Below are 21331 nucleotides of genomic sequence, written 5' to 3'. Positions count from 1 at the left end.
ACTCGGTGACCCGGGTTGTTTAAATATTTAATTCCTTTTAATGGCCGAATAGTTAATTACTTCGAATCTAAATAAATTAATGTTACAACATAATATATTAAAAAATGAAAATAAAGTAATAATAGTTTTCAAATGCAGCAAAGCATTGTAATGCAGTTTAATTATAGTTACGTGTTATTATTTATTGATAACACAATCGAATTCGATATTTTCATTTTTACAGATTAGTATTTGAAATCATGAACTTCCGTAAACATTAACAGTAGAGTAATGTATCTCTCGAAATAATTAAAATATTCAATTAAACATATCATTTTTTATAGAAAGAATAAATTGTAAGGAAAGGGACAAGCAAAACACAATGTTCTGGGTATATAGAGTTTTATACTAAGATTCTTTATTGTAACTTGAAAACGAGCGAATTTAATTTATATATTACAATCTTTAAAAAATAGATTGATAATTTCGTTAAGCTATGCACTGCACAGTGTAATGTTATAACATGAACTTGTACATATGTACACTTATACATAATATAATTTGTCATTTAACTTTTAATGCTTAATACAAAAATTTGTTCCATCCTAAAAACCTTTGCATGTTTCATTCCCTCAACGACTTAACTTAAAATATTCGTGATGAAAGCAATATTTGGCGTTCAATGTAAATTGTTCTACACTCTCTTCCCATACATTTTAATGTAAATATTAAAATATGTACAAAACGGTTTGTACTGAAATTTTCAGTATTTGTACGCGTTAGACCACATAAAATATACAAGACTGTAGAGCGTAGTAAAATAACAGACTACATTGTTACTGAATTAGTTGTTTCAATGTACTAGGGCTATCGGAACCCTGGAAAAAAATAAGCGTAAATTGCGATATGAATTTTGTAACATGACTCCAAACGAAGATACTATTTAAATACATTAGACGAGCAGTGAACTATTCATTTTCACTACATTTCTATGACATAACTCACTTTCATTTTCTGTCTGTATACACTGATCGAAATAATTTTCAGATTTTATGAAATTCTTGTACTTCTTGTTAAATTGTAGAAATTAACATCCATCATCGATGGATTAATGCGTACATTGTTAATCCTAAGTAGGATCGTTATAATTACATCGAAATCAATGAAGAATGACAATGATCACTTATTCTCCAGTCACATTTTCATGGTAATTGTTTAAAAGTTTTAACTAGATCCACACTGTATGTTACACACTATACAAACTGCTCGGAACTGGTGGCACTAAGATCGAGTAAACGCCACGCAGCTTTCGGATTAAGTTCCGTAGGATCACGACATAATACCCAAATATAGTTAACACGCATTACTTTCTCAGGATCACCTTCTACAACTTTGTTCTTAGTGTCTCTCACACACATAATTTGTTGGCACTGAAAGCTGATCATTAAAACTGGTCCTTGCTCCATTACTTTACCCATTATTAAATCTACATTATTAATGTCTGAAATTAAACATACATCATTTCATGTGTACAAATAATGGCGAAAAAAAAACGAAAGAATGAAAAATTTGTATAAGATAAAACATACCTAGTACTTTACTGTCTAAATGATATCCTAATTTTTCCGCTTGCATTAATGGTTGCGCTATTATATTATATGGAGCTTCATGACACCAATCTTTTAAAATTTCAAGATTTCCCTGTACCATAGCTTCGAGAATGTTTGGTATAATATCTGCCTCGCAATCCCTTAAGAATTGCACTCTGTCAAAGTTAGGGTCCAGTTTACAAATTTCTGTTAATGTTTCTGAAAGTTCTGTTTTTTGAAATAGTCCACCCATTAAATCTGTAACTTTGTCTGTCAATAGTCTGGAAGCACGAATTACAGGATTATCTGATTCTTCATATTTCATCTTCCAATCCAAAACTTTATTCACATACGGATTTTTATCCTTGAAAAAATACAATTATCCAATATGAATACTATTACATTACTTTATACTTGTTACTATGAAATACATACCTTAAAATTTTGCCATGACTGATAAAATTTTGAATCTTTATGTAATTCAACACCCATAGCCTCTTCATTTGGTGTAACACATTTATCATTTTCACTTTCTATTATATCTTTCCTTTTCCTTAACTTTTTAGGTGGAACGTAAACTGTTCCTACAAATATCATTAAAATAAAAGTAACACATTACTCTGTTTGTACATATTTGATTGTTAAAATTATTTTACCATGCATTCCTTGATGATCTAGTTCTTCTCTTACAGCTTCTGCTGTCTGCGATATTGTTTGGAATGCGCTTGTTTTTCCTAGAGCCTGGCTTTTTTCAGAAATACTTTCCGCCGCTCCTTTAGCAGATTTTGATATTTCTTCACCTAATTGTCCAGCTTTCTTGCCTAATTCTGTCTTGCTTGCTTCTTCAAGTACTTCTTGCACCTGTAATTACAATCTCAGATAATGCTTAAATAATTCTTTTCAGTGAAATGACATTAATTCAATTCATACCTTCCCTTTCAAAGAATCTAATTTTTCTTTCAGAACTTCTGAACTTTTATTGGCCTCAGATTCAACTGCATGAAACTTTTGTCTTGCAGACTTTAATGCTTCTGACTGTTCTAGCTTTTCTGCCTCCTCTCTGAATTTCTTTAAAGACTCCTTCATTTCCTTATTCTTTTGCATCTCTTGTTTAATGTTGTCAAGAAACTGAGAAAGGAAACTAGGTTTCCTTGCAGGATTTGAATACAATCGAACCTAAACAAATGATCATTAATCATATATACACACTTGTTCATTGATAATCTAAAATTAAACTCACTGATAAACCTTGTACATCTGCTCTTCCAGGTAACTGTGATTGTTTAAGCGCATTGTTACTACATATGACAGAATGCTCTCTACAGCCATCCCAAAACCTTTTGTTATATTGTGCAGAACGTGTGGCACTGATAAGGCTGGCCCTACACATTGCAAAATTCTGAAACTGAAAAAAATAATACCGTGTGAGCATATGTCTTCGCATAATTGAATGTACAGATGACACATTCTTATTCTAATAGAGTACATAATAATATATTGTTGCCAAAATGATCAGAAAAGAAATTAATTTTTATACACAGCATAAATAATACATGATTATTACTACCTTATGAAGGTACATTCTTTTTGTGGTTGTTTAATTCATTAACATCTCATAAAAGAATCAGAAAGAATAGAACATAAATCCACGATTACGAAAGGTTTAAATTATATGATGTAATGACATGAAAGTCGTATTCTTAAAGTTGTCGGAACATTTATAACCTCGAAGAGGACCTGAAAAAATGACCGGCTTGCAAATGAAAGGATACCGAATTCATTTTTAAACAGCGAAAAATTGTAGATACGCGTTCAATTTTCCTTATCGCACAAACAACGAATGAATGTTCAGTTAGCAATCGAAATCATTTACCATTTTGCGATTGATTTATCTGTAACAGCATCAAAAATCTTCATAAAATATGCTGCTACTATAGGAAGGACATCTGTTGACAAAAATTAGGACACAGACACAACGTGATTTTCAATGGAATTTTCATTTTTTACAATAAACAAGAATTTCTATTTCCGGTGCTACACGATACAATACACGTATAAAGTGAAGAAATGATGTATTCGTCTGTTTCCTCATTAAATTAACTCACTTTATACACGTGTTCAAAATGTGAAGAAGTTCAAAATGTTTTAGTAATAAGTAATAACAATTATAATGTACTAATAATTATAAAGAATTTTATTTTCGAAATAACAATTAACTCCTCAGTCCTGGTACTCTGTACAGAAATTGTCCATCATCATCATAGTAGCAATCTTTAATTCTATATGTCATACCTCGTCTCCATACATTTCTAGGTATTCTTATGGGTTTTACATATTCAAATTTTACATCTATGTCTGTCTTTCGTTCTTTTATAAAAGTGTCTATGTTACTATTATTTACTGTGTTTATTGGAACTGTTACTTCAGATTGAGTTTCACGTTTGCTAACTACTGGAGTATTTTCATTCGACATTGTTCTTGTTGGAGCTATATTACTCTCTTTGTTTTCTTGTTTTGTAGTGTTTTTTAATACATTAGATTTTACATCCTCTGAATTAGTTGATTCTATGTATTTTCTGTATGTCTGTAATAAGGTTATTCCTTCCTCTGGAGATGTTTTGTACAATTCATTCAATTCTTGTTTCATATACTCATTGAAAGTTATTTTCTTTCCATCTCTATTGAGTTTTTGTGCGTTGTTTTTTATAAGGCTAGAATTGTTTGTCTGTAATAATGTTATTCCTTTCTCTGGGGATGTTGCATACAATTCGTTCAATTTTTGTTTTATACAGTCAATGGAAGTTGTTTTATTTTCACTTTTAATAAATTCCTGTGCATTGTTTTCTATATGGTCAGACTTGTTTCTCTGTACTGTTGAATGTTTCATGTCATTTCTGTCTGTGACATCTGTTTTTGTTTGATTTCCGTTTACATCAGTTTTGGAAGACATTAATGTTTTATCACAAGCAGACTGTTCTTTTTCTATGTAATTTTTTACAATGTCAGAAAATATTGAACTGTTTGGCTTTGGAAATTCCATCTTTGGAGGTATGAACTTTTCACTCAATACCTCCCTATCAGTTAAAGTAATAGTTCTGTTTCTGAATTTTGTTAAATGATTTTGCAAGATGGGATTCAATACTAATCTACCAGCTTTAAAATCCTTCCAGTTTTCAATGACTTTACTGTCATATTGAATAATTCTGTCTACTGATTTAGGTACCCAATTTGCTTTTAAAACTTTTTGTATGGTTCCCGCCAAAGCTGGAAAACTTTCGCTCAATTTCTCTGGTGTCCACTCTTTTGGATTAGTTTCATGCAATTTTCGTATTTGATCTTGTTCCGTGAATGTAAGAAACTTTGGTTCTACTTCTTTAAAATATTTACTCCTAACAATGCGCTTTTTTAAGATTTCCTTATTTTTTCTTATTTCCCTAAAAGCATATACACATTTAATAATAAAAGTTATTAGATAAGTTAAACGTAGTGAATAATAAAAACTTATTTTTAAGATTTTTGAAAGTTTACCTTTCGTGTATTGTATAAGATTCTCCAACATTCATAAAATCAGATTCACACACATCTGTATCATCATTATTGAAGTCTTCAGCATCATCTTCGAAGTCATTATCTGTCATTTTTTCTAATTTAATTCTTCCTCGAACACCAGCAGATTCAGAACGATATTTGGTAGCATATGTCCTTAACAAGTAAAACGTTAATGTTTTAATGTTATTCATTTTGAAAGTAATTTTCTCTTTCTTCAAACTTTATCTTATTTAGTTTATTTTTCCAACTGTCTTAACTCATTACTCGAGTGTTAAATGGAATTCGCAATAATCTGATCCATTAATAATTAACACTGTTATGTATATATCGTAGTCAAAATACTGCCAAATACTTTAAAAACTTGTATTTAGTGTTACCGGTGTTCCTACTTTTTCACATTTATTTACATGGATGAAAAATAAGCTTCATTTACAATTACACGTTTTCCACTTTCAACTCCACTTTTTTACCTTTAGATGGCGTTTAGTTAGTTATGTATGAAAGATTGTAGTCGCCATTCCATCTACACTATTCAGTTTTGTAGAAATAAACCGCCTGAAATGAAACGGAATTGTTCATTGCAAATGGTGATCGATTGGTGAGGGGAACGAAATATCTACGAGCATCGTTGTTGGGAACGAAAGTCCTCTTAAATATGAGGTAAAATAATGGTCTTCGTATTTATATACATTTAATATTAGTAGTATTTTTTATCTTTATTTCAATTTGTGCAAGAAAATGCAAAGCGTTTTCCCGAAATTTTACGGGGTTAATCTTTATCGTCATGTTTCCATTAGAATCATAACGCTATGCGTATTAATAGTTAACTTTCGTTATTTTACTGTGAATAAAATACAAATCTTGTTTAAAAAGTAAAGAGATCTATTAGTTTATAAATGCTGTTCATGAAGTTCATATTATGAAGAATATCGAACTCTTCCATTTTCTTTCCTGTAGACAACTTGATTTTTCGATAACGTGGCCACTGTAAAAATATATTTTCTTTTCTGTTCGTATTACGGCGTATGTGATAATTTTTCGGTAAAGAAATATTCGATAATATAAAATTTAATCTATTAATTGAAATAAAATAATTTGATTTGTGGTATTTATTGCAGAATAGATGTATAATCTTTACATCAATAGTTTTTTTTATTCATTGACTGAATAAGAAAAAAAAAACCATGTATTTGTACAACTTAACACTGCAACGTGCAACGGGTATTACCCATGCAGTGCATGGGAATTTCTCTGGCAGTAAGATGCAAGAGATTCTGGTTTCACGAGGAAAGTCCTTGGAACTTCTAAGACCAGATCCAAATACTGGAAAAGTCCATACATTGTTGACTGTAGAAGTATTTGGGATTATAAGATCTTTAATGGCCTTCAGGCTAACTGGTGGTACCAAGGATTATATTGTAGTTGGATCGGATTCTGGACGTATTGTAATTTTGGAATATATTCCTGCAAAGAATGTTTTCGAGAAAGTACATCAGGAAACATTTGGCAAAAGTGGCTGTAGACGCATTGTACCTGGACAGTACTTAGCTATAGATCCCAAAGGAAGAGCAGTAATGATAGGTGCCAGAGTTATTTTCTTTTACATACATTAATGTCTATAAATAAATTTAATATACTTTACACCATATGATTATTTTATTGTTCCGTGTTTCAACTGATTGACAGTGATTACAATATTCAGAATGATGGTGTAGTTTAATAAATTTACTGTCAACTCTGTTTTTATAATTATTGATGCATACTAATCAAAGAAACATTATTTTAGGTGCAATTGAAAAACAGAAGCTTGTATATATCTTAAATAGAGATCCAGAGGCTAGACTTACAATATCCTCACCTTTGGAAGCTCATAAAAGTAATACATTAGTCTATCATACAGTAGGTGTAGATGTAGGTTTTGAGAATCCTATGTTTGCCTGCTTAGAAATTGACTACGAGGTAATAATTTGAAATTATCCCAATAATGTCTGATTAATATAATATATATCGTTCTATCATAAAAATAATTTGGCTGTTTTAATAGGAAGCAGATAGTGATCCCACAGGAGATGCCGCAGTAAAAACTCAACAAACACTGACCTTGTATGAGTTGGACCTTGGTCTGAACCATGTTGTTCGCAAATATAGCGAACCTCTAGAAGAACATGCAAACTTCCTTGTATCTGTTCCTGGAGGAAACGATGGCCCCAGTGGTGTACTTATTTGTTCAGAGAATTATTTAACTTACAAAAATTTAGGAGATCAACATGATATCCGTTGTCCCATTCCTAGGCGACGTAACGACCTAGATGACCCTGAACGGGGTATGATATTTGTCTGTTCTGCGACGCATAAAACTAAGAGCATGTTCTTCTTTCTGGCTCAGACAGAGCAAGGAGACATTTTCAAAATCACCCTCGAAACTGACGAAGATATGGTGACCGAGATTAAATTAAAATATTTCGACACAGTACCTGTTGCAGCAAGCATGTGCGTCTTAAAAACAGGATTCTTATTCGTTGCATCAGAATTCGGTAACCAGTAAGTGAAACCTTGTAACAGTGTTATCTTTTAGCTGGATTTGAAATTGTACACGATTTGTTTCCTTTCCAGTTATCTTTATCAGATTGCACATTTAGGAGATGACGACGATGAACCTGAGTTCAGTTCAGCTATGCCCCTCGAGGAAGGTGATACCTTCTTCTTTGCGCCAAGACCACTCAGGAATTTAGTATTGGTAGATGAAATGGACAGCTTGTCACCGATAATGACGTGCCAGGTAAATTTGATTTGAAACCTATAAACCCATGTGTTTTCATTAAGCTTATGAAGTTGTTAGTCTGGTATTAAGGACAAAGTATCGGTGCATTCTCAAGTAGAAAACTGATGTTTATATTCAGTTTTTCTGTGGAAGGGTGCAAGACTAAAGTATTCTTAGTCGCATTCAGTTTGTTATTGCAAACTGAAGTTGAACCTAAGAATAACACATAGAATATGAAAGTAACCTAAAGCATATATATATATATATGTATAAAATTTACATTTATATACTCGATTATGCGTGCAGGTAGCCGATTTGGCGAACGAAGATACTCCTCAATTATACATAACTTGCGGTAGAGGACCGCGTTCAACTCTACGGGTTTTGCGGCATGGTTTAGAAGTTTCTGAAATGGCTGTTAGTGAATTGCCTGGTAATCCAAATGCTGTGTGGACTGTTAAAAGAAGAATCGATGGTTAGTCTGAGAACATCTTACACAGTAGTTGTTTGCATGTTTTTATATTACTATATGCTTAATCGACAATGTAGAATGTTAGTCTTTTTTTCTGCATTGATGGTACATACTTCCTTGCTATTTGTAATATATTACATGTACACCTTTACGTACATTCCATCTAACTTAGCATAAAGTTCTTCGTAGTAGTCCTAATTGTTTAACTTTACAGTCATACATCAGTTTCTCTTTTTTTTTTTATATATACATATGTAACAAGTAAATAAGATAACGTGTAAAGCTTCAGGGGATACTTGACGTGTCAATGATAAAAACTCTATGATTATTTTTTAAATATAATTGTAAAAGCGAAAGAAATTGGTTTTTGTAAATGATATTAACGAATCTGGTGGCTTGATACACTCTTATCAAACACCAGTTCTCTCTTTCAGGCTACCAGCATGCTATTGGTTGAACTACAGAACACAGACTGACTAAAAGGTAAGAACTCTCGAATTTGCCCGGAGATAAGAGAAATTGATTTGCACCCAGAGTCGATCTGCTCTTTGTGTCTAGGATGACAGAGCGTGCACGACTGCCACGAAGACAATCTATTATTTTATCGATATATCTTGTCCTTGATATTCCTTAGATATTCAGAGTGAGCTTTGTAATTTTGATTACAGAGGAGTATGATGCTTACATCATAGTGTCCTTCGTCAATGCAACTCTTGTGCTTAGTATCGGAGAAACTGTAGAAGAAGTGACTGATTCTGGTTTTCTTGGTACAACTCCGACATTGAGCTGTTCAGCTTTGGGTGAGGATGCGCTTGTCCAGGTAGAATTACTTAATCACGTTACTTTCTTTGTTTTTGTTTTTTTTTTTTTTTTGCATCAATGCACTACGGTATCTCCGGCACCTGGTCCACCACGTGACGGTCGCAGTAGTTAGTGCTAGATCATAATGAGTTCGTCGCATCGTTGAATTGTTTGGTTCATTTATAAATAGTTCTGGTACTAAAGACTCGACAAAAATTTCTAGCAATAAAGTGCCTTACCTATCGCCTTAACTCTTATTTGTATGTAAATTTGGAATCGTGTTTAACTCTGTTTTAGGTATATCCCGATGGAATACGTCACATTCGCGCGGATAAACGTGTCAATGAATGGAAAGCGCCTGGTAAGAAGACCATAGTGAAATGTGCAGTGAATCAACGTCAAGTTGTAATTGCATTGACTGGCGGGGAACTGGTATACTTCGAAATGGACCCTGTATGTGAACCTCCCGTTGCTTTCGTTTGCCTTTTAGTTTAATTTTATATCTGTATATTGCATCGATTGTTCTCTCTGCGATGACATCCATTCTCAGAGATGTAAGAGATGCGCAGAGCATAACACTTTTTCATCTTGCGTAGAGTCTATTTTTGCTTAACTAAACTAGATGGAAAGTGAACATTTTTCAATCGGTAGAATTGTTCAATTTCGCTAAAAATCGTTGTTTCTTTACTTCCTAGACTGGGCAATTGAACGAATACACGGAACGAAAGAAAATGCCATCGGAAGTAATGTGTATGGCTCTGGGTAACGTAGCAATTGGAGAACAGAGGTCATGGTTTTTGGCTGTTGGTCTGCAGGACAACACCGTAAGGATTATTTCCTTGGATCCATCCGATTGTTTAGCGCCTAGAAGTATGCAGGCTTTACCAGCGGCGGCCGAGAGTTTATGTATCGTTGAAATGGGTGCTAAGGATGCAAATAGTTCCGAGGATATGTCACCTCAGCAGTCTAGTTTATATTTAAACATAGGTAAATGTGTATTAAAGTAAACTGTTACATGTACCAGGCAGCAGTTGTAGGCATTTCCAAGCTAAGAAGATGAATAAACAAAAATTCAATTGACGTTCTATATTACATCTTAGCGTATAGGATACACAAGTCTGATGAGAAATTGCCTTCAACGCTGATCCTTCAGTATACATGTTTTATATAAAGCCGTACATAATCTGTATCGTATTACTTTCAGGTTTACAAAACGGGGTATTATTGAGAACAGTATTAGATCCCATTTCGGGCGATCTCGCGGATACACGTACACGATATTTAGGATCTCGTCCGGTTAAGTTATTTCGCATAAAAATGCAAGGGAACCAAGCAGTGCTAGCAATGAGCAGTAGATCGTGGTTGAGCTATTATTACCAAAACCGTTTCCACTTGACGCCGTTATCTTACGAAAGTCTGGAATTCGCATCGGGCTTCAGTTCCGAGCAATGTCCCGAAGGAATTGTTGCCATCTCGACAAACACACTGAGGATTCTTGCCCTTGAAAAATTAGGCGCTGTATTCAATCAGATCAGCTTCCCTTTGGAATACACGCCAAGGAAATTCGCTATCCACTCGGACTCGGCGCATTTGATCATCATCGAGACGGAGCACAATGCGTATACAGAGGAAACGAAGCAGCAAAGAAGACTGCAAATGGCGGAAGAAATGCAAGAAGCTGCGGGCGCGGAAGAAGCCGCAGTGGCACGAGAATTGGCTGAAGCCTTCTTATCCGAGGAGCCAAATGAAGCTGTGTTCGGTGCGCCAAGAGCTGGTCCAGGCTTGTGGGCATCGCTGATACGAATAATAGCACCTACAACAGGACAAACGTTCGAGATTCATAGGCTTGAACAGAATTTAGCTGCTCTATGGTAAGATTTCCGAATGAACGTAGATGTCTACGGATTTCTTGAGAGATGCTGGAGAAAGAATATAATCTGTTTCGAAATTTATATTGCAGCTTGTGCCTTGTGAAATTTGCTAACCAGGGCGATCAACTGTTTCTCATTGTCGGCGTCGCTAAGGAGTTCCAGTTGAATCCCAGAGTCAGCAGTGGCGGTTTCCTGTATACTTACAAGTAAGTGGCCGTTGCAGTATATTTGAAATATTTTCCAAAACAAAAAGATAATCTATATGATGACAAAAACACACGATCACTGTATTATTTGATGATATTCCTGCAGTACTGATAGAAAAATTAAAGTAAAACTGTTTGTATAGTTCTTGAAATGGAGAAGATTTTGTTAAAAATACTTTTTTTCCCCTTCAGGGTGAACGCTGAATGTACCAGCCTTGAATTAGTTCACAAAACTAATCTGGACGAAGTACCATTGGCTATATGTCCCTACCAGGGACGTGTGTTGGTCGGTGTTGGTAGAATGCTACGTTTGTACGATATGGGCAAGAAGAAACTGTTACGCAAGTGCGAGAACAAGCACATTCCCAATGCCGTTGTCTCTATAAATGCAATCGGTCAACGGATTTACGTGAGCGACGTTCAAGAATCGGTTTATGCTGTTAGATACAAACGACAAGAGAATCAATTGATAGTATTCGCGGACGATACACATCCGAGATGGATCACAACGACTTGTGTACTTGATTATGATACCGTCGCCACGGCTGATAAGTTTGGAAACATTGCTGTCGTGAGTATTTCCTATTCTTTTTATAATTAACAGACTCCTAAGTGTTATACGATGTTTCGTATTCTCATTAAATTGGTTTTCACAACAAAGTTCTATTGTGGTAGTTAAAGTTATTTTATACTAAGGATATACATGAACATTGGCGGTTTAGTAATCATTTATAGTATGTGTTATGGGTTAGAGAACTTTGTGAATTGGCTAATTGTTAATGCTTTTAAACAGATACGTCTGGCAAGTGGAATTAACGACGATGTGGACGAGGATCCTACTGGGAATAAAGCTCTGTGGGATAGAGGTCTATTAAATGGCGCTAGTCAGAAAGCGGATACTGTTGCGTGTTTCCATGTCGGTGAAACAGTTATGTCTCTACAGAAAGCGACACTGATTCCCGGTGGTTCGGAGAGTTTAGTTTATACGACGCTAAGTGGCACAGTAGGAGTCCTTGTTCCCTTCACGAGCCACGAAGATCACGACTTCTTCCAACATTTAGAGATGCACATGCGCTCCGAACATCCACCGCTCTGCGGAAGGGATCATTTGTCCTTTAGGTCGTATTATTACCCTGTAAAAAATGTCATAGACGGAGATCTCTGCGAGCAATTCAATTCGATTGAACCCGCGAAACAGAAAAGTATATCAGGCGATCTCGAACGTACGCCATCCGAAGTGTCGAAGAAGCTCGAGGATATTCGTACGCGTTACGCCTTTTAAAATACTGCGAGCATATTTATTTATCGACTTGTTACAAGTTCAACAAGTCACGTTCAATCTGCATTCCGTTCCCATTGTTTCATCTTTTTACTTTTCGTTCATCTTTTTACGAAACGTTAGTGGTTCAGCTGGTGGTTTTGTAGAAAAATTACGCACATATTTTTAATATATAAGACTAAACGAAATTGTATAGAAAATATATGTCACACGTCCTATGTATTAAATAAGAAGTTAGTTTTCTTCGTTTAGTATTGAATGTGATCGTAGAGAGAAAAATCTAATTTAAGTTTAACAAGTTGTTTATTAATAATAAGGAAATGTACGTTTAAATTGCGTAGGACATGTAAAGTTTTACAACGCAACTTTGATGTCGCGTAGTTTTTTTTTAATATTCTAGATCAAATTGTGATTTTGAAATAGCGTAAGATTAAATCTGTACATCTTTGTCGCGGTTTCCGTTCATGTCCTGCATTGTATTCTATATTATTCTTCGACAAAATTGCAAAGCGATGCAATACTGATAAATATACACGGTTTTTTGACAACACAAGTTTACGTATCCAAGATGTTATCCTTAATGTTTTCAGACAGTTTTGATTATTTTACTTATCAATTTTCATTTTATCCTCGTTACGGTTCCACGACTACGATGCTTTTTTAAGAATAATAAGCTATTGACAAACTGCGATGTACAGTTCAGACAAAAAATAGAAAATGTTTCATCGACCTATATTAGTATTATAAATATAACGTCAACAAAGTATACTGTACTCGTTGAATGAATACTCCTGAGCTAAAAATGAAGTTCGTAAACGATTTTTAACCCTCCGTAGTAGTGTACTGTGACTTGAAGTTTTTATATTCACATGTTTTCTGTGTTCGCAATTTCATTTTTATATTTTCGATTATAATAGCTTTAAATCCTGAACAAGCTAATGTTTTTATACAAGTAATATAAGTAACTGTTTTTATGGGAATCCATAACTTTGTTTTATTCTTTTTTTTCTGAAGAAAAAATGTCAAAAAATCAACAATTCAAAATTTAACATTCGAGGGTTTGCAACGCGTTATTTTATTAATTTTTTGCTCGAGTACCACGATCTCATTTCATTGTATTACAACCTTCGCTTGTGTCTCTTTCATCCCTAATAACGGCCGGCAGCATTGCGGTTTGAATTTTTCTCTTGAAGCTTCGACGAGCCACGATAATCCGCGTGTACCGAAGCATATCGAGGGTATCATGTAACGTTATTACCCTCGTTTAACCTTCAGACGTGTAACTAGGGTACCGAGAGAGCTTCGAGGCTGGTTCGAACGAACTAAATATTGTATCAGGACAACATAAACAATTTAATAATTACCAACAGTGAACATTGTCATCGTTTCTATCGATGCAAGTAGAAATACCCAGTAACTGCCAGACAGCACAAACCCAACTGACTATCGATCGAATTCCAATATCGAATACAGTTCAAAATCATCGATGCTACCGGTCGATCACACATAATCGTGGCTAGTCGAAATAGCTTCGAAAACATTCATTCTTTCAAGATTAATCGACTCCAGTAACACTAACAATCCTTCACCACTAGATTCCAAGCTACACGTCATAAACGACAAATAACCACGTAATTCCGATACATTTTCGAAAAATGAATATTTTTTTCTCGAACGTATCGATAAATATCGATGGATTGATGAGTATCGAACGGCTAGATATTCAATCGCGATCCTCCGTGCAATGGAGTACGTACAAACAGGAGTTCCGTCTCGTCGAAGGATAAATCTAGGTCCACCCCAATTTTATTGGTTAACCTATGAAAGATAATTAACATCTCAGGTATTCAGCGAGTCTACGTGGGGGAACGGACGAATTTGGGTGTTGCGATCGGTGGTTACGTCACTGCGGTATACACGTAGCATAGTTTAGGGCGTTGAAACGGAGAGAGGAGAAGAGAGGGAGAGAGAGAGAGGGCCGAGAACGATCGATGCATTGAGGCGCCAGGCCCTGAGCTCAGCCCCGTTTCGTTTCATCCACCCTTACCCCCGGTGTATGCCCTGCAGCCGAGCGAAGCAGCCCTCCGGGCTTTTCTCTTTACTGTGCAGTTGCGCATCAACCTCTCGACAGTGTGGACCTACGTGTCGTCGTTCGGACATTCGACCCCGTACGAAATCGGTCCCTCGAACTTTTTACCGCGACTTTTAGGAACGATTATTGGCAGCAATTCGACGATATGTTCGTGTTCGATTCTCTGAGGTTTTACGGGGATTGGTGATAATTACCGTTTGTGGTGATCTGTCTCGATCATGTTGGCTGTAGTTACCACCAGCAGCGGCGATTATTTCGACGGACCAATATCGCGGTGTAACGGTTTTCGTGTGTAGTCGCGTTCGGTGGATGTCATCAATTCTAATTACGTCCTCGGGCTTGTTGTTGTGATGTACGATTCAATGACAGACGATTATGGTAAATCTCTCAGAGTTATCCTCGTAGAAATATATGCATGATTAAAGATTCATACACTTTTTGACATACATTCAAGGATACTTGACTGAAGATCAGTACCCTACTGCGGCTAGTCGTGATTTTCGGCGAGTAACGGCGGCCTCGAATTAATGGGACATTTTTCTTTTCTTTTAGAGTATTAAATTAGTTTCGTCGAGATGTATTCCTACGATGTTTCTTTGGTGGTACTTTTTTGCAACAAAAGGAATGGAAATGGACTCCCAAGTGTCCTTTTGCAGTTAGAAAATTTCTGATAAGATTGACCTCAAAGTACGAGATACGCTAAATGTGAACAAGCATGCAAATTTCACGATCTAGATTTGATGTAATCTCGACGGTTGTGCATTCACGTACAATTTGACTCTGCATAGTACCTACTCGTTCTTTAGCGCAAACAACTCGAGAACGAATACATGTACACGATGATATCTCTGTTTGTTTGTTTTTTTTTTAACATTTTGAAATTCATGTATACAGCGACCGAGAAGTGGAGACCATTAAAATGAAAGCACAGTTTGACACGTCGGGAGTACCTTTTGTATTGTGGAAATATGCAATGGAAAAAAGATGATCGAGTGCCACCTTGCAAATTGGAGGACATCGTTGACCGACACTCACACGTATACAACACACACATTGACAACTTCACAGTTTTATTACCTTCCCGAAATATTAGTCGATTGACATGTTTCTTATTTATGCGAATGGACAGTGTTCTTTACATTTAACAATTAACTGTTTCATTCAAGTTCTATCGTTTGTTTTTAATTTCTTCTTTCAAAATTATATTTACTTTCATTTGTTGCCTTCCAGGAGGTAGCTGATGCTGGAGGTGGCTACAAGCGAATTCGGGTAACTATTCTGGTTCTGTCGCCGTTGCTGCTGTTGCTGCTGTTTGGGTGGATAGATCACGTGTCAGCTGGTGATTGTGGTCTGGCCGAATTGACCTGCAGGGACGGGCATTGCGTACCGATAGATGCTTATTGTAACGGTCGAGATGATTGCGGGGACAATAGCGACGAGCCTGCGATGTGCACGCCCTGCAATCGTACTTACCACGGCCGTGAAGGACGTACATACAAGTTAGATCTTTCGAGACCGGCGGAGGAACGTTTGCCGTTTCTCTGTCATTTAACGTTCACCGCTGCTGGTCAGGGGTACGGTGAATTGGTGCAGCTTTTGTGGGACGCGTTCAGCGTGGGTCGAGTGGATCCGAATACCGATAGCTTTATCACCAGCTGCCCAGAAGGTTCCCTACAGCTCGCAGAACTCGGCCGACATTTCACCGGCGGTTCGTGGTGCGGGGTCGGCGAAGGAAAGGCTTCCTATTACAGCGAGACCAGCACCGTCACAGCGTCAATACGATTATTTCACGCGCCCTCCGCGGTGCCATTTGAGTTCCGTTTGCGGTACAGATTTGTCTCGCGGAACGAGGCTGTCGCCAGATTAGGAAAACCGGAGCTTCCAATCGAAAGGGGCTCACCGGTCCCTGGCACATACTGCTCCCGAAACTTCTACGAATGCCATCTGAAGCAATGCAGGCTACAAAGCCCGAATTATCCCGGGGAATATCCGAGGAACGCGAGCTGTTTAATTACGATCAGACAGAAAGAAGTGCCGACCTGCAAGCACGCGATGATTTCCGTGAAATCGACGCCGACCGGTCCGGCTGGTATAACAACAGCTAACAGTTCTCTGAGCATATGGCAGGACTGTCCGCCGGACAAGGATCGGCTGATATTCCACGACGGTGTACGTCTGGAGGATCCGATTCTATTGATTTACTGCGGCGGCCCTTTACCGCGTATCACTGCCAGAGGACCCACGATGCAAGTCGAATTTCGAAGTTCCCCGATCGCTATTCCATTGGGCGCGTCCGCTCTGCGTATCGAGCTCGAGATACAAGTGGTGTACGTTGATTCGGACGGGCTCGATTACGCCAAAGGCCCTCAGGGTTGTCACTTTTTTGTAAATGGTACCAGCGGCAAAAGAAGCGGCATATTACGCGCCCCGCTTCACGCGCTACCACCCAACTCCAGCTGTACGTGGAACATCAAAGGAGCCGCCGGCGACAGAGTCTGGATTTATTTTTCGTCTTACTCCCAGAGAGATCTAACGGGTAGCGTGGAAAGTAACGCGAGTTCGCAGTCGGACGTGCCGTGCGCGGTGAGATTGATCTTTTGGGACGGTACCCCGAACACCGGGTTCCCGATGACCACGCTCTGCGACGACACACCAAAGTTATGCGCACATGCGGCTCTGAGAAATGTCACCAGGATATACGGTTAATTTCAATGTAAGCAGATCGTTAAATACACTTGTATATATACAGGGTGTAACAAAGTAGCTTCGACTACCGGAAATTTGTTCCTGGGATGATTTGAAACAATTTTGTCCTTAGCGAAAATGCTATTTCAAATCATCTCAAGAACCTATCATTTCCGGGAGTCGAAGCTATTTTGGGACACACTGTATATGTTTATAATCAATATTATCGATCATGTCGCGAAATATCATTACACAGGCACAATACGAATTCATTTCGACCGTTCAAGTCGGCGAGCCATGGGGCGACGGTGTTTGCAGCAGGATCTGGCGTAAGGTTCGAAGCGGAGAAGTGATGTCGCCGCGTGACGTACGGCTGTTCGGCAGAGGTGGTTCCACCAGGTTGGATTGCAGGTATCGAATCGAGGCGGGCACGGACGAGAGGGTGCGATTCACGTTGTACAACGTCAGTCTGGGCGAGGCGACCGTTTGCACCAGTGAGCCGGATCCTCACAGCGGTCGACCGCATTGCGTACAGGAAACGGGCTCCAGGGAAGCTCGTCTAGTGTTATACGAGGCGCCCTGGCGGGACGTGAGGCTTCCGCGAGCTTGTTTGTGCGACAACACGTCGCATCTACCCTTGACACACATCTCGTCGAGCCGAGCGCTGGAGATTACCTTTCTGATCGATCAACAAGCGCCGCACGAAGACTTCGAAACCTTATTCTTCTACGCCAGTTTCGAGCTCGTTCGGGCGCCTGAGTGTCCCAGGAAACAAAGAGTACGCGGCGAAGGTACGATTAATTGTCGATACACGCGTTTAATGACTCCTTGAAGACGGCTTAAAAGCGCCTTAGACCTAAAATAGCCGTGAAATGGACGTCTTCAAGGCGTCATGTGCTATCCACCCTCACGAGCAAACTAGGCTTCCGCTAGGAGAAAAAGTTGTGTACTGCAAAGGCCTCCTATCACTTGGTATCCGGAATTACTAAAACCTATGCTAAATTAATATTTAATTTAACCTTTATTTACTTGAAATAAATTTACCAAATGGTAGTAGGTCCTTACTCTTATGCCACTTTTTTCCTTATAGGAAGCCGAGTTTGCTAAATAATGTACATACAGAAATCATTTGAACTGTGCTCTTTCTTGAAGGGGGCGAGTTGAGATTCGTGTCGCCGCCGTTGTCGCGACCGGACATTTATTGCGACGGACTTCCCTGGTTGGTCGAGGCCCGCGAGAACAGATCTCTGTTCGTGTTGACCTGGGGTTGGTTCCTTCCGCTTGAACCGTCGCCGGTGTTGGAGATGAACGAGCAGCAACCGAAGTGCCCGACGACAAATCGGATTCTCCTGTACTCCGGCTGGCCGCCGAAGCTGTTGAAGGTGGTTTGTCCCGCGGAACCGGGCGCCAGGGAGTTCACGGTTCATGTTTTCTCGGAGGAGTGGCTGGGCGGGGCCGGTGAAGGTAAATGGCCAGGTCCACCGCGACCCCCGGCGCTTCTCTTGGACTTTGTCGCCCGAGAACCTGGTCAGGCAGCGGCCTCTTGGCTGGAGATATCGAAGAGCAGAGCTGCTTTGCGTAGACAGTTACGTCTACCGGAAAGGGGGATAGAGAACGAAACTCTATCCAACGGCGATTGTCCTCATAAATGCCCCGAGTTGAGCGCTTGTATAGCGGCGAGCCTTTGGTGCGACGGAAGACCTCATTGCCCGTCCGGCCATGACGAGGCGAACTGCGGCAACGGGGCGAAATTACTCGGATTACTGCCGTCGGAAATGTGGCTTGTACTCGCCGGCGTTGCTGGAATTATTACCGCGTTCGCGTGCTTTTTCGCTGTGCTGATCAGCAGGTAGGATTATCGGATTTTACATGTACAGCGGATTCTAAAACTGCGTCTACACTATGTAACATAACATGTTATATAACAAAGTTATAAAACTTGAAAGAAAAATGTTATATAACGTGATGTTACGTAACATTTTTCGTGTTATATAGCAAGTTATTTGTTGTATAACACTGTTTTGGTATATAGTGGAGACGCGGCTTACCTATATTGCCACTTAACATATTGCCACGCTAGGCATTTCCTCTTCACACGTACTTTCGAGTAAACAAATTCGCTCTCCCACTCTAGCTTTTGCGCAGGCGCTGAGGCCGAGGTTATGATGATAAAAGTTAGCATGGAGGGGGCTCTGAAGTCATTGCCATTTTACTCCCCTACAGCCCCGACCATGGCAATATAGTTAGAGTCCACTGTATGTGTATTGACTTTGTGTAACCGAGGGATGTGTTGTGTATAACGGCGATATTGCATCCCCAGGTCGAAATCACGTACAAAAGGAGTTCATTATAAGGGTACAAAGAAAAGCAATAGACCGAGACGAGCACCGACAGAGGAGACACTGCTGGGAGTGGCATCCTGACAACAGCAACCCGGTTTCGTGGAATATATCCATGTGGACCGGGAGACAACCGTTTAGCAATATTTCCTCTCTATGCTTCACCGTCCACTAACTTAACACATTATTCCCAGGTATCACGGTTTATTTTCTATTATTTTATTTTTTTTGTTAACAACAGGTGGATAGTTTTGGTTAACCCTCTGTCTATTTAGATACTGCAACGATTACACATCTAGTCGGGATACGGATAGATTTCTTAGATATGCAATAGCAAGGGACACAAGATATATAATATATTACGATTCTATTTCCATTGATTGTTTAAGATTTTTGGGCAGCTAAAGCGGTTGCAGTACCAATAGCATTGTCTATTATATATGTATATTCCGTTCTCAAGTGCAGACATCGATGTGATCGATGCAGTTGGATTCCATTCAGATATTAACGTTATTTAATTCGTCGATGTAACGAACAAACGCGAAGATGAAGTGCGAATAATGTAACGTAACAGGAATACATGAATAATCTAACGAAATATTACATACATTGCTCAAAGAACATCGTAACTGCCAAAAGTATTTTAAGTTCGATTAGCTATTGTACAGTTTCTAGCAACGGTAGAAAAGGCTAGTAGCTGAAGTACTGTAAATGCAACAAAAAAAAAAAAAACAACCTTTTTATATGTATTTCACAATGTAGAACTGTTTCAAATTTTGTTTATCTGTAACATTGATCATACGACGTTTTTAACGCATTTTTCTCGTAGTAGTGCTTAGGAACAATTTCTATGAATTTTGTTCTCACTCTGAACTACAGTTTTAACGAATTCACGTATATTACGAAAGCAAAATTTTAACATTGATCATGATATTGTATCATGTCTGATTCGTTAAATGTAGGAGACTACAGCTAGATGAGAACAGTTTGCCAGTTTGTCCGTCAAATTGTTCTTGTCGAGCTACACAGAAATATATACCTTTAAGGGAACAATTGTAGGTGAAGTTCCAGCGCACAAGAAGAAGTTGACGTAAACCCGAAAGAAACAAAAAAAAAAAAAAATATATTATAGTTGAGATTTACAGTGCAATATTATATAACAGTGTTTTCTCTCGTCGACTCTGGAAAGTGTTCAATTCTGTTCTTTTTCTGTGAATGACTGTAATTTTTATAATATCTCGTTGTTTATTATGTACTTGTATTAATTTTGGTAAAATCGTTTCCTTTCTTTGCAATAATATGTATACGCACATATACACGTGTACAACAACAACAAACAAAAGTAGTAAAGTATATTCTTATTAACTAAAGGACATTGAAAATCCGACGATTCAACTAACTAAAACTATAGAATAGAGAAGTTTAGGGGACACACATCCGTGGATATATTCTAAAGAAAATATTATTCATAAAATCGCTGTTATACAATATTCAGTAGGTACTATAGTTTATAGTTGCACTTGAAAGAATAGAAAGAAAAAAAAACGGTCACGAAGCTGTCGACACGAACGAAGGGAAAATACCGACATAATTTACGATTATAAAGGTTTTCGATCAAGTTAGACAATTATTATTCAAACTATAATTGCCGTTACGCGAGCAACTAATACATTATTACTTAAACGAAAATGGACACGATCGCCTACTA

The 21331-nt window shown here is 37.9% G+C and overlaps 4 protein-coding genes across 4 annotated transcripts; 2 read left to right on the top strand and 2 right to left on the bottom strand.

Annotated features, from left to right (window-relative positions):
* Window positions 1–1232: 1232 nt before the first annotated feature.
* Window positions 1233–3494, bottom strand: LOC107192587 (mitochondrial import inner membrane translocase subunit TIM44). Its single transcript, XM_015581882.1, has 7 exons — window positions 3442–3494; window positions 2809–2973; window positions 2499–2744; window positions 2225–2429; window positions 2004–2152; window positions 1569–1932; window positions 1233–1480 (listed from the first exon to the last, which is right to left on the bottom strand). The coding sequence occupies exons 1-7, from the start codon at window positions 3442–3444 to the stop codon at window positions 1233–1235; spliced, it is 1380 nt and encodes a 459-aa protein (XP_015437368.1). The 5' UTR covers window positions 3445–3494.
* Window positions 3495–3687: 193 nt separating this feature from the next.
* LOC107192602 lies at window positions 3688–5308 on the bottom strand. The gene is made up of 3 exons (XM_015581898.1): window positions 5097–5308; window positions 4441–5002; window positions 3688–4293 (listed from the first exon to the last, which is right to left on the bottom strand). Exons 1-3 carry the CDS (start codon window positions 5306–5308, stop codon window positions 3781–3783), a joined length of 1287 nt encoding a protein of 428 aa, XP_015437384.1. The 3' UTR covers window positions 3688–3780.
* A 357-nt stretch (window positions 5309–5665) lies between these two features.
* On the top strand, window positions 5666–13256 carry LOC107192541 (splicing factor 3B subunit 3). The gene is made up of 13 exons (XM_015581825.1): window positions 5666–5777; window positions 6236–6698; window positions 6904–7076; window positions 7162–7658; window positions 7731–7896; window positions 8185–8353; window positions 9019–9170; window positions 9449–9604; window positions 9847–10138; window positions 10356–11022; window positions 11112–11228; window positions 11421–11799; window positions 12022–13256. Exons 2-13 carry the CDS (start codon window positions 6302–6304, stop codon window positions 12508–12510), a joined length of 3654 nt encoding a protein of 1217 aa, XP_015437311.1. The 5' UTR covers window positions 5666–5777; window positions 6236–6301; the 3' UTR covers window positions 12511–13256.
* A 2774-nt stretch (window positions 13257–16030) lies between these two features.
* Window positions 16031–19708, top strand: LOC107192609. Its single transcript, XM_015581907.1, is given in 4 exon segments — window positions 16031–17300; window positions 17446–18075; window positions 18437–19133; window positions 19605–19708. Coding segments are annotated over 4 exon segments (2685 nt in total). The 5' UTR covers window positions 16031–16045; the 3' UTR covers window position 19708.
* The last annotated feature ends 1623 nt before the right edge of the window (window positions 19709–21331 follow it).

The sequence above is a fragment of the Dufourea novaeangliae genome, unplaced genomic scaffold (assembly GCF_001272555.1).
Source record: "Dufourea novaeangliae isolate 0120121106 unplaced genomic scaffold, ASM127255v1 scaffold355, whole genome shotgun sequence".
NCBI lineage: Eukaryota > Metazoa > Arthropoda > Insecta > Hymenoptera > Halictidae > Dufourea > Dufourea novaeangliae.
This window is presented reverse-complemented; position numbering and strand designations above follow the sequence as displayed.

Coding starts and splice junctions, on each gene's coding strand:
- LOC107192587 (XM_015581882.1), bottom strand. Junction 2,745..2,808: donor CAGATGTACAAGGTTTATCA/GTGAGTTTAATT, acceptor TCATTTGTTTAG/GTTCGATTGTATTCAAATCC. Junction 2,430..2,498: donor TAGATTCTTTGAAAGGGAAG/GTATGAATTGAA, acceptor TTGTAATTACAG/GTGCAAGAAGTACTTGAAGA.
- LOC107192602 (XM_015581898.1), bottom strand. CDS start 5,308: ATGAATAACATTAAAACATTAACGTTTTACTTGTTAAGGACATATGCT. Junction 5,003..5,096: donor TCTTATACAATACACGAAAG/GTAAACTTTCAA, acceptor ATATGCTTTTAG/GGAAATAAGAAAAAATAAGG. Junction 4,294..4,440: donor ATGACATGAAACATTCAACA/GTACAGAGAAAC, acceptor ACATTATTACAG/ACAAACAATTCTAGCCTTAT.
- LOC107192541 (XM_015581825.1), top strand. CDS start 6,302: ATGTATTTGTACAACTTAACACTGCAACGTGCAACGGGTATTACCCAT. Junction 7,659..7,730: donor GCATCAGAATTCGGTAACCA/GTAAGTGAAACC, acceptor TTTCCTTTCCAG/TTATCTTTATCAGATTGCAC. Junction 11,023..11,111: donor CAGAATTTAGCTGCTCTATG/GTAAGATTTCCG, acceptor TTTATATTGCAG/CTTGTGCCTTGTGAAATTTG.